Here is a 12,599-nt window from a genome sequence, read left to right as displayed (position 1 = left end):
GACAGACAGACGGTGTGTGTGTGTGTGTGTGTGTGTGTGTGTGTGTGTGTGTGTGTGTGTGTGTGTGTGTGTGTGTGTGTGTGTGTACTTAACTATCTCTCATGAATCCAAACAGGTTCTCTTTGTATGCCTTGTATTGCTTTGTATTCCTAAGGTCTCTCTCTCTCTCTCTCTCAAAACATGATTGCAAGCAGCCTCCTAGCTCATACGGTAGATGACGGAGGAGGATTACAGAGGATTACATAGGATTACATAGGATTACATAGGAAAGCAAACAGCAACAGACCTTATGGTCCTTTCGAGGCTGCTTGTTACAGAGAAAACTATGACTACAAGATCTAACTCTACATGCTGAAGGATAAGCATAGTAAAGCAAGAAGGCTCCCCCCACCACCAAACCCTCCAGGAAAAAGTGAGAAAAACACACCATGCAGCATGGAAAAACTGACACGGAAAATTTCATAGGAAAAACTGGAAAGCAAGTCACATTCTATAATACTTTGTCTATAAGCTACCCGACTGAGTAACCTGAAAGGGAAAGTAATCAAATCAACTAATAGTTACGGCATGACATTATAAATCGGTACATTGAGTTTATGGGAAGTCTGTGGACATAACGTGGAAACTACACACTGCACAGTGTGGATGTTTAGGGGTGGTGCGGCAGCCTTGCCTGGCGCTTTTGAGGTAGGCAGCAGTCAATCAGGCCCTAGCTCCGTTCAATCCACTGAGACAAGGAACTCTTCCATGTGGGACAAGTACACAAGTTTCCTCCTGAAGCAGTGACCCCTGGTACATTAAAAAAATCCCGATGGTGGTCACTTGACTAACAGGGACCCTCAGTGATCCACAGCCCATCACAAGTCGAAAGTGAGAGTAGTGACCATTAACTCAGGGTTATCTGTGCAGATCCTAATCTGTGCTTATACTGCTTTCTTTGCATTGGGGGAGAGGAGGAGGAGGAGGAGAAGGAGGAGGAGGAGGCTGTAACTGGGCCTTCCTTACTCCTCTGATTCACGTCTCAAAATAAACAGCTAAAAATCCCTTCACACGAAAACGTCATTCTTTTATTTTATTCTAGTTACCTCCAGACGATTTTATTCTGCTTAGATTTTTACGAACTAGTAAGATTAGATAAAGATTTCATTGATCTCTTTAAAATTACACGTGTTTTCTAAGTTTAAATGATCTAGAGGTAGGAAAGGTGTACTAGAAGAGGGTGGTGGTGGTGGTGGTGGTGGTGGTGGTGGTGGTGGTGGTGATGATGATGATGATGATCAGAAAGAAAAAAGAAAAACGAAAAGAAAAGTAAGAAAAATGGATGATGATGATGATGATGATGATGATGATGATGATGATGATGATGATGGCAAGAAAAAGAAGTACATGAAGATGATGGTGATGATGATGACGACGATGATGATGATGATAATGACCAGTTTATACAATTTATTTATTTATGTCTGTCTGCGTGTGTGTAGAACCATAAAACACATGGGATTACTTAACACTTTTGCTGCTGACTAAAATCGCTTTGTGTAAACAGGAATAAAGTGAAGATATTGCAATCATAATTCTAAATGCTTGGTACAGATAGAGTGATAGACAGAAGGATAGGCAGACAGATAGGTAGGTAGGGGAGAGAGAGAGAGAGAGAGAGAGAGAGAGAGGGGGGGGAAGTACCACCCTCTCAATGCTACACAAAGAAAGCAATCACCAGTCCCTCCCCTCCTCTTCTTTCCCTCTCCTCCTCTCCCTTCTCTCTCTTCCCTCCCTTTCTCCATCCCTTCCCTTGTCTCCTCTCTCCCTTCTTCCCTTCCTCCTCTTCTTCCCTCTCTTTCTTCCTTTCCTCTCATCTCTCACTCTTCTCCTCTCCCTTCTCCCCCCCCAGCCTTCCAGATTTCCCCCTCCTAACCACTCCTTTTCCCCTCTCATACCTCCATTTTCCCTCTCCCCTCTTCCAATGTTCTCTCTCTCACAGCACTTTTCCTCCCCTCTTCTTCCCCTTATATTCCAATCCCAGTTTCCCTCCCTCCCCTCCCCTCCCTCTTTCCTCTCGACGGCATACCCCTCCCTTCCCCTCTCCTCTCTCACAGAGCACCCTCTCTCCCCTCCTTTCCCCTCCCATACTCTCCCCTCAGCCCTTAATCCCTCAATTAAGTTTCTCCCAGTGTCCTCGTCCTGAAGGGGCTAAGGGAGATTCACCTAACCCTTTCAATCCCTTCAACACGATGACGTTAATTCAGTCTCCCCGCCACCTTACCGTTTTATTTAATGGGGAGACAATTTTCAACAGTTCTGGCAGTTTGCTCCTATTCCCTTCACTGAGAGATGATTCCACAAAATATGGTATGGAGTTTACGAGATTAATATACAAAATACGTCATCATAGTGAAGAGGTTGAGAGGATTCCAGAAAGCTGTGCGAAATAGTCTGGTGAAAGCATGAATAAAAACAAAAAAGTCATCATACTGAATGCCCCCCCCCACACACACACACACAAACTCTACGGGTTAACTGTGCCAGGGTTGAAAAATGTAAACATTGCCTCATGTTACCTTGACATATTAAACCACACACAATCTCTCTTTGTCACTTTTTTTTTTTTTTTTTAATGCGAGCGGCTTCCTTTACCGACTACACGTCATCGCACAACGGACTAGTTATATGAGAGAGAGAGAGACTCTTTTTCTTCCTAGCCCCCCATTGTATCCACACATTCTTATAAATAAATCAGCAAAGTTGTATATTCCGCTTAGGTTATATACAAGTTTTCTAGTTTATAAGAATCCGTGCAAGTAACCTATTCCCGCATAATTTAATGCTTCAAAAAATAATATCCAAACACTACCGATATACGATACATGGAATTTCCCCACGTCCTGTCTCTGTTTTCCTCAATCAAGTAGCATATCAACTTTCTTTGACTTTTTAAAGGAAAGGTCACTCATTTAACGGGTCATTCACAGTGTTACAGTATATACGCTACCACATACCTACCTAAACGGGTACATTTTTATGCAGCTTCCAATGTAAACAAACACGAATATTCTATGGGAATGAAAGTTGATTTCTGACCACTGAGCTGTTTCTGACAAATGTTTACTGAAAGAATGATGCTCTCCGATATGAGGTTGGTGTAAAAGTAAATAATAAAAAAATAAAAAAATCCCTGTCACAAGTACAGTAGCCTGACTAAACATCATACTAATAAACGGTTTACTTACCCGCGTGCAGTTCAACATATCGGATGTTTGTTCTTCCTTTCGAAGTGTCAGAATACGGTACGCCGACGAAACTGTACGCAACCCTTATTGTTTCTGAATTTCCTTAACAGATAACATTCACTAACCTGTGTCCTTCCCTACAGACGCGGGCGGGGGCAGCCAGCGGGAGGTGCACAAGAACGGCTGGCTAAAGAGAATGCCATCGCAGGAACGACGCCTCTCCGTCATGGCGCCCTTCGCTAAGGTAAAAGGATAAGGGCTGTATTAGTTGACGAGGGAGACTTCGTAAAACCTCTTCATCAGTAATTTCTGCCTGTTACACCATACTAACCTTTTGTTTGCTAGTGATACAAATAATGTTGATATTAATATTATATAAAATAACATAGAACACACAATAAAGATAAAATAGCATATGCAAAATAAATTTATGAAAAAATTCTGCGAATTTTCCTGTCAACTGCAGCCCTTTTTTTGTTAATCTTGCAGAAATAAATCCTAAGTTCTGCCAGACGGTTATATTCACTTTAATCTCTTTATTATTTTACTTCAGCTACCAAGAAGTCTCCCTTTTAATTTTTGTTACCGACAGACGGTTTTATATAATCACCATTATTTCCTTCTTTATAATGATGTCTCTTAGTTTGGTGCTGCCAGCTACCGATTAGGTCCTTGGTATTCCCCTTCAAACACTAATGAACGGGTTATGTTATGTTTTAAGATGATCCCCAATAAATCACATGGACAGGCGTCATACCATTACAGACATATTTCAAATTTTTTTGTTCCTTTAGATATAAGCTTTTTTTCTTTACCTTGTGTTACTGTATATCCATATTTGTATTTTCACAAAACTATCTTATAATTCACTTCTCACATTTTCTTATCTTTATGCATTTCATCCATTTCTCTTCCTCTTCTCACATTTCACCCTCCCTCTCACCACATTCCTCCTTTAGTATCATCAGTCTTCTCTTAGTCTTCTCCCTCTTCCACCAGTCCCCTCCTCCTTTTCCAGCTGTTGTATCCTCCATATTTATGAGGAGTGGAGTTATCCAAACCAGATCTTTTTCATTTCATTGGGTACACTGGCAAAAGGTAGAAGAAAGCCCAGGTACAAATCCCCTCATTCTGTAGAAGGTGTGAGACTGCCAGCAACACAAGTGCTAGGTGGTGGAGTTGTCACATCCCTATGCCAGTACAAACGAGGGATTTCCAAGTTCACACTCTGCTCCTTCTTATTGTCCTTCCTTCCCATTTCTCCTGCTCCCCTTCTTCAGAGTTTCATTTCATTCTCCATTCTGCTTACGGTATGTCAGATAACGTGGATATCACATCCCACCTAGTAGGCAGCCCCGTGAAGATAATGGATTTATAGCTATTTGCATTCCTTTGCACTCCTTTCTTCTTTTGTACACCCTTCTATTCCATGTTCTTCCCTGTCTCCTTCCCCTTTTCTCTCATCTTTCATCCTTCCCAACTCTTCGCAGTTAACCATCCATCATCCCTCTCTCCTTTGATTCTAATGTCAGCCTCCCCATATGCATTCCCTTTCCTTCATTATTCCTCCCCCCTCATTTCCCTATCCCCTTCTCCCTTATTAACCCCTCCTGCCTCTTAATCCCTCTCCTCAGATCCATACTTTAATTTTCTTTCGTTCACTCTCCCTCCTTCATTCATATTCTTCCTCCATATACCTTCTCTTTTCCCACATCTAGCCCTGCATTCATGGTGAGAATGTAGGCTGGATAGACCTTTTCAAGAATTGCCACTTAGAATTCTTGTACAATCCTCCCATCTTGCATGACCACATTCCCCTCCTTCCTTCATGCCCCTCTCTCCATCATTCTGTCATTCCCTCCATAATTCCCTGTTTCTTCCTCCTTCTTCAGTCCTCTGTCCTAGCACCACTGTTTTTCCCTCCTTTCTTCATATTCTAATCCTTTTTCACAAACAGAATTAACCCTCCCTCTCCTGTTCTCCAATCCTCTAAATTTCTTCCTTTCCATTAGTCTTACTTCTCTCCATGCTCCTAATCTGCCATCCTCCCACAGCCAGCCAAAGGAGAGCGTGTGTGGGTGTCTTTCTGTGTCCATGATGAGACTGAAGGTTGGCTGGAATTTTACGAGAACCGCCGCTCAGCCTTCTCACACAACCCCCTCCAGCGCACATCCCTTTCCCGCTGCCTGCATGTGTCCCCAAGCATCAGAGTGCATGAGGACAATGAACATGTCTTTGCCATAACACTTGAGGGCGAGGTCATCAAACTAGGTGCACAGACCAGGTAATTACATAAAAAATTACACTTACTTTTTAAACTTTTGTAAACTATATGTAACCTTATTAATATTGTACTACTAACTACTGTATAATATGGATGTATTTAACTTTGTTATATGCTGTAATTAGACATCATTAATGATACATATAATATATAAGACCAGAATTTTGGTGTAATGGTTAGAGATTTTCTAAAGTGGAAGGGATTGAAAAACTAAGAGGTTGCTGGAGGTGTTCATTCATATAATGCCACTAAGGGCATAGGCTGATATTGTAGATATGAATCCTATGGATGACAGTTGCCTAGCATCAGGTTCTTGCAGCCTAAAATGGACTTGAAATTACTATTTTAAAAGAATGGTTTATGCAGCTTTAAATTTTCTCACTTTATTCACTCTTATCTTACATCTTTCCCACTCTGCTTATCCCTCTATTCTCAGTCCGACCAATATGGCTTCAGCTATTGCAGTCGCTCCACCTCATCCCCTCATCCTGCTCACTGCATCTATCTGTGAACGTAAACTTCTGCCATTAATCACTTGAAATGCTCAGCACCAACTTTGTTTCCTCTATCTGTTTATGTTATCAGTTTAGCTCTTTCCTTCCTCACTTATTTTTATCTTTCCATCTCTTCCTCTTCCTGTCTTGTTAACACAACCAGTTTAACCCGTTCTGTCTCAGTCTCACCATCTCTGTCTCTCCTTACTTTCTACTTTATAATTCTGTTTCCACTTGTTCCTATCTTGTTAATGAAGCCAATCCGTCTTTTCCTGTTTTGATCTCTTTACCTCCATCCCTTCTCACATTCACACTTCTCCATGCCCCAGAGAACAGATGCTGGAGTGGATTGACGCCCTGCGAGGTCGGCTGCGAGAGCTGGGGGTATTAACACCGAAGGACAACCTGTACAGCCGGGAACCCGAGAGTCTCCGTTCACCCCTTCTACGCAACCCAGCCTCCCCTCTGCCACCAACACCAACAGCCTTCCAGTTCCCACCTCATGCATTGGAGTTTAGAGGTGAGAACTGAACTGAGCCACTAACATTGTTAATCCAAAGGGGAATTCTGTGCTTTATTCTTGCTAATAATTGACAGTTTCTATATAACATAGGGGTGATATTTTGAACTGAAGTGGACACGTGATGCAGGATGCTTAGTGTTCTCTGCTGCATAGAATCCTTGATGTAGTCAGATTGAAATAAATGTGTGAAAAATGAAATTAAAATGTTATATATTGGTCATTCTGAAAAAAAAAATAAAAAGTTAACAAAATTACTTTTTGGTAAACTACTGTTCTGTAAAAATGGAATTTCACTTTTTTTTTTTTTTTCAGAGGATGTGTGGAGTGTACATTCTATGAGAGGGGGAGTGAGTCCAGCACCCAGTCTCTCCCTTTCGACTCTCTCCTCCATGCATTCCCTCAACTCCCTCCCTGCCTCCACCCCTTCCCCCTCTGACCACTCAAACTCACCATCCACCCCCTCCTCTGTTGTCACTTATGTCAGGCACCACCATGATCCTTCATTAAGCAGGTAGGTCACTTATCCTTACCAGTAATTCTGTTTATCTTTTAATTAATATAATAGCTGATATGGTTTCCCTAAGAATTACGCCACCTCTCCTCACTCAACAGCAGCAGTCTACGCACGACATCTTCCACCCGGAGGAGATCCTCTTTTCGTGCATCACTACCCAGCTCTCCAACTACTCCTGCTGCTCCCCCAGCCTCCCTCACCTTTCTCCGCTCCCCACCAGGCCCACAAGTATGTATCATATACTGTACTGTACCCTTGTGTGTGTGGACAATTAGCAACCAATATTTTTGTGATGCGACAAGCAATAAACTAGTACAGTACAGTCCTGTACAGGTATTTAGAACAAACTGGGGTTAACTAGCTGTATATGTAATATGAATACTGTACAAGTACAATAATTCACTTTCCTGCCATGAATGATCTGCCCATGTCTTAGTTTAAGTCCTTGCAAATAGTGAACAGCATTTCAGAATGAAGCATCTGCCCTCTTTAGACTTTTAATGTTAGTGAGTAGAATAACATTTCTGCTTGCAGGCAGGGTCTTCACGGGAACACGTGACTGTCATCAATGTGCCATCACCGTCATCATCAGTGTTCAGCTTTGACAGCGTAGGTGCGGCCCTGGAGTCCAGTGGGAGTATGGCTCCCTCCCAGCTGTATGAGGAAACCCCAGCCGACCAATCCCTTACTGCCTCCACTGACACTCTGGCAACAGAGGCCTCCAGTTCCTCTACTCATGACCCTAATGCTGTCACACTCAGAATTGGAAATTCTCTTGGAGTTGGTGGTGCTATGGGGGGTGGGAGGCCTCCACTGCCTCCAGCACAACGGATCAGTGGCTATGGGGGTGGAGCAACAGGGTATGGAGCTGGAGCTAATGGAGCAGGAGCTGGGCCAAGCACAGGGTTTGGGTGGGGTAACCAGGGGATTGATGAGGGGTCATATGAGCCACTGTTTCTGGCCAGCAGTGCTGGAGTAGCCCCACCAACTAGCCAGGCACCTCCTGTACCCCAGGCACCACAAACTGGGCTGTTGCGCCGAAGGTCAGAGCATCGACGATCAGGTAGACGAGAACATGGGCGTCGTGCTGCCTCTGTGGGCCCATCCATCTCACCTAGGCAGCAGCAGGTGACTACCCACTATGTTTGGTGGCAGTTTACATCCTCACTACTATCATACCAAGTTACCATCATTGTATACCTTTCGTACCAAATGTATAAACCAATACTCACACCAACACACTCCACACTCACATCAAACATCATTATGGATAACTAACCAGAAAATTTGTTTTGTTTTTGAAGACTCCAACATGCTTGGATGCATTGGCCTTGGTCACCTAATGGTGGCTGTCCATGCTGCTCGATCTCTAGCAGCTTCCCTATTGAGTCCCTTACCCCTGAGGTCACACTCAACTACTGTACCTCGTCCCAGGTCTTTTTCGGTCTACCTCTCACAGCCCTATTCCTAACATTAATAATTCTCACTTTCTGCACCCAATTATCATCCCCCATCCTCTCCACATGCCTAAACCATCTCAATCTACCTCTCCTCATTGTAACACCAATACACTCCAATCCCATCCTATCCTTCAATTCTTCCATCGTGAACATAGCCCCCCCAGGCCTCACACTCAGGGACACAGTGCACATTCTCCTAATCATTGTCATTTCTGTATGTTTGAGCCTGCAGATATCCTCTTCCTTCACTGCCTAGGGCTCACTACTATACAACATTACACTCCTAACATATGCTGTATACAAAGATCCCTTAGCACAGAGGGAGAACCCTCTCAGTGTCAGGAGAGGCAACAGCTCCCTCAACTTCTTCCAACCACTCCTCACTGTAGCCACAGAGCTAGCTCCTGCCCCACCTCCAGCACATAACATGTCTCCCAAATAACAAAACTCTTCCATACACTCAAGAGACTCACCAGCAAGTTCAGTCCTCTCACACCTGACAATCTCCACCTGCTCTGTCTGACACACCGTGGACATGAAATCAGCATTATCTTGCAGCCTACTTCTAATACCACTACAATTCTTATGCGCCCACTTATTATGGACACTACATAAAATGGAATTACCTGTACTGTACTTCCTATGCCCTTATGGCAAATTGCAAATGGACAAACAAAAATTACAAAACTTCCCATTTCCAATATTCAAGGAGCATAATCTATTTACCTAAAAATGAGATATACAGTACTGAAAACAGCAAGTCCACTAACCTTCCTTGGTGTGTATTACTACAGCAGCAGCAGTACCAAGTGGGTCAAGACGGCCGGCTGATGAGTCTGAGGGAACAGCAGGTGATTCGGCTGCAGCGCGAAATTGCACACCAGGCTGGAGTCAGACTCACACTGCGCAAGAAGGACTGTCTCAACACCATCGCCTTTGTTAATATTTTCAACCATGTATGTTGCTCTTAATACAGTCCTTTGTTGGTATCTTCATCCATGTATGATACCTTCTGCAATAAATAAATAAAAATCTGCACCCTTGGATGTTTTTGCCTGATGAAACTAGACTTCTCCCAGAATCTGAACACCTGGTTATGGTTACATGAAACTGATGAGCCTTAGTTATAAGGTAGGAATGAATCACCTTGGCTACTGTACTTGCTAAATTAACTTTCCAAATTGACTACGCAAGGCCATCAGCTGAACTGAAAGGAGTTAAGGATCTCTGTCAGGTTAAAGAAATACACTAAAGTGAGATTTATATGACTCTGCAGGTGTATGTGGCAGGGTGGAAGCAGCGGGAACACCCATACTTACACAACACCTTCCACATTGGTGACCGGTTGGTGAGTGTGTGTGGTGTCCCCATCACAACAGCCTCAGAGGTCAACAACATCATTAGAAATGAACCCACTGCTATGGTAAGTTACAGCATTAAGATTTTGTTGGAAGAACAGCATGATTTATTTTATTGCAATTAGTTTTTTTCTATTAAACTTTTTCATGTTATTGAGTCCACATCTTTATTTGAACAGCTAAATATAAAACATTTTTTGGATGCTAAAATTGAACCTTGCCTAATTTGTCCTAACCTATCCTTTTTTAAGTTCCTGATATATTCAAAAGAAGGGTAAGGATAGCAAAGGCAGGCAAAGCATCAGTAAGTCTGCACTAATAAAGAAAATGGTAGAATCATTCATGACATAAGGATATGTATAAAATACTTTTATGAACTTCACGATACCTAACAAACCAGATCTAATTAGGACTTCCTTAGAAACCACGACATTGCATTAGTTGATTGCACTATATCACCAGAGGAGAACAAAATCTAACCTAACTATACAGTACTTACAAGCTGAGTGAATATTACTGTATTGGGCTGCTGATTGCTCATGATTTATGAATACAAAAGGAACAGCCTTAGATGGTCTGGTTATATTGTATCAATGCTCTGTCCTTTCCTCATCAGAGAATTTCTATAACAAAAGTCTCTAGTCTGCTCCATCCTTACAAAGCCATTTTGATCTTTAAGTTATTCATCTTCCATTGCCAACTATCTCACCTGTAAATTATTAAATCTCACATATATATATATTTTTTTCTCTCTTGTACCATTACAAAATACAATGCTTTCCAACACCTTCCTTCTCTTCATGCACTCCACACTGGTACTATTTGCTTTTTCCTCTGTACAAAAATGAGACCAGGTATGATTAACCAGATACCGGTACCTGTAATACAAAACTGATGTAGATGTTTTGAAAATGATACCTAACTGTTTAGGTTTGCATAAAAGAAAAGCAAATTACAGTATTAATAAAATATGAGTAATATAAATAAAATGAACAATGTAAACTTGTTTGTAAAACTAGACTAGTATAATATAACACCACCATAATTAATACCGGTATATTACTAGTAGTACAGCAGTCAGTGATTGTCACAGTATAAGTATGGCTGTCTTTAACACCTGAACAGGCTGATGGTGCCCATAGGATAATATAGTTGATCATGCTAATGGTTTTATACAGCTTCAGAAAAACATTGGATAATCAAAGCATTAAGTTTTCTTTAACTTTCTGTACATTTCTTGGTACAGGTGGAGTTCATCATTAGGCGGGTCCCTCATGGCAAAGTGTATGCCCTGAAGAGGGAGACGGAGGGACAGCCTCTAGGGATCATAAGGGAAGGCAACACTGCAGAGATCAAGGAGGTTTGTTTAAATATCTTTGTAAATAGTGTGCTTATTGAAAGATAAGTGTCTTGACTTTTCTGCCTACAGCATTTCCCTAGATTCAGTAGTTATGTGGCATCAGTTACCATCAGAACTTTTAAAACAGTCCAGTACTTGTCGGATCTCTTGTACAGATAGTGCCAGGTGGTCTGGCAGCGCTGCATGGTGTGCCACCCAAGGCACAGACGGTCGACAGCCTCTCACTGTGTTCCTGGGTCCTCACAGAGATTAACCACAGGCCTCTTAATCTATTCTTTAAGGTTAGTGGTGATTTTTTTTCAATGGTAATTAGCTAATCTGTACCCAGTGTAAATTCTTTCTGTTAGTAGTGTACCACAGGAACTCTGTTGCATTAATCCCAGTGCTTTCATGGACTATCTTGTATATATATCAGAATGTTTGTTCAAATTTTCACACAACTGATAATTACAAAACCTTCTTTTTTCATGAGTAGGAGTATGAATCTTACAAACTTCACTGTTTTAACTTGTGGTGAAAAATAGCTCACCAGTATGCATTTAGGGGAATTGTTTGACATTGATGTCATCTGTGAACAACCTGCTTGTTGTGTTTCAGTTTTATCAATAATGTACTTTTTTCTCCACAGCACACAGAGATAGCAGACCGTTTGAATGCAGTAGGGCGAGACATCTCCATTCTTGTCCAGCCTATGGACCTAGTCAAGCAGCTCAAGAAAGGCTTAAAGTCCCTCAAAGGCTACAAGGACTATATTGTTATGTGAATTTTGTCCCCCCTCCCCTTGTCCATATCCAGCACAAATTTTAGTTTTTCCATTTTCATTTTTGTTTATTTTAATGATAATCAGACATTGTTTGCCATTGTATTTATAATTTTATTTATGTACCTTACTGTACTCTACATGTAAGATTCATTGTAATTTTCCAAAAACAAAAGCAAAAAAATGTTGACTGTGCCAGACTCTGTATGTAATGACTGCATTCTGCATTGTTTGAGGCATTCATTTTTTATTACAGGTATTTCTATGTTTATATTTTCTTATGGGTCTGTGGCTGGCTATGGTATCTTGAATTAGGCCAAAGACGAGCTATAGAGGCTAAAGCTGGTAGGTTGGTTCCAGGCGGAGGTGCATCCCATTCCGTCCAGTAGTACTTTATGTGAATGAATGCAAAGATTGTGATTTTATATGTGCCATTGAAATGTTATTTTTTTCCCTTTAGGTAGGTAGAAATTGTGTACTTAAGTGAAGTGGATTTCATAGGACCGAACTTTCAAAATTTTACACTTGCTGACTGCACATCCTGACAGAAAAAGACTGTATTAGAAGAGAGAGTAAATATCATACTGAAATATGTGATAGTCATTGCAAAATTGATTCT

The 12,599-nt window shown here is 41.7% G+C and overlaps 1 protein-coding gene across 1 annotated transcript in view; it reads left to right on the top strand.

Moving 5' to 3' along the window:
* Positions 1 to 11,983, top strand: part of LOC145410401 (uncharacterized) — a 25,798-nt gene extending 13,815 nt beyond the window's left edge. The window contains exons 2-12 of the mRNA XM_080280553.1: positions 3,371 to 3,471; positions 5,282 to 5,511; positions 6,335 to 6,525; positions 6,841 to 7,039; positions 7,174 to 7,270; positions 7,577 to 8,170; positions 9,303 to 9,458; positions 9,779 to 9,925; positions 11,107 to 11,220; positions 11,376 to 11,501; positions 11,849 to 11,983. Coding sequence (XP_080136679.1) covers positions 3,371 to 3,471; positions 5,282 to 5,511; positions 6,335 to 6,525; positions 6,841 to 7,039; positions 7,174 to 7,270; positions 7,577 to 8,170; positions 9,303 to 9,458; positions 9,779 to 9,925; positions 11,107 to 11,220; positions 11,376 to 11,501; positions 11,849 to 11,983 — 2,090 coding nt within the window. The remainder of the gene's footprint in view (positions 1 to 3,370; positions 3,472 to 5,281; positions 5,512 to 6,334; positions 6,526 to 6,840; positions 7,040 to 7,173; positions 7,271 to 7,576; positions 8,171 to 9,302; positions 9,459 to 9,778; positions 9,926 to 11,106; positions 11,221 to 11,375; positions 11,502 to 11,848) is intronic.
* Positions 11,984 to 12,599: the final 616 nt, after the last annotated feature.

This window comes from Coenobita brevimanus, chromosome 85 (genome assembly GCF_032717465.1).
Source record: "Coenobita brevimanus isolate Jiangsu-jjx chromosome 85, ASM3271746v2, whole genome shotgun sequence".
NCBI classification, from domain to species: Eukaryota; Metazoa; Arthropoda; class Malacostraca; order Decapoda; family Coenobitidae; genus Coenobita; species Coenobita brevimanus.
The sequence above is the reverse complement of the archived record's forward strand: the minus strand, read 5'-3'. Positions and strand labels throughout refer to the sequence as shown.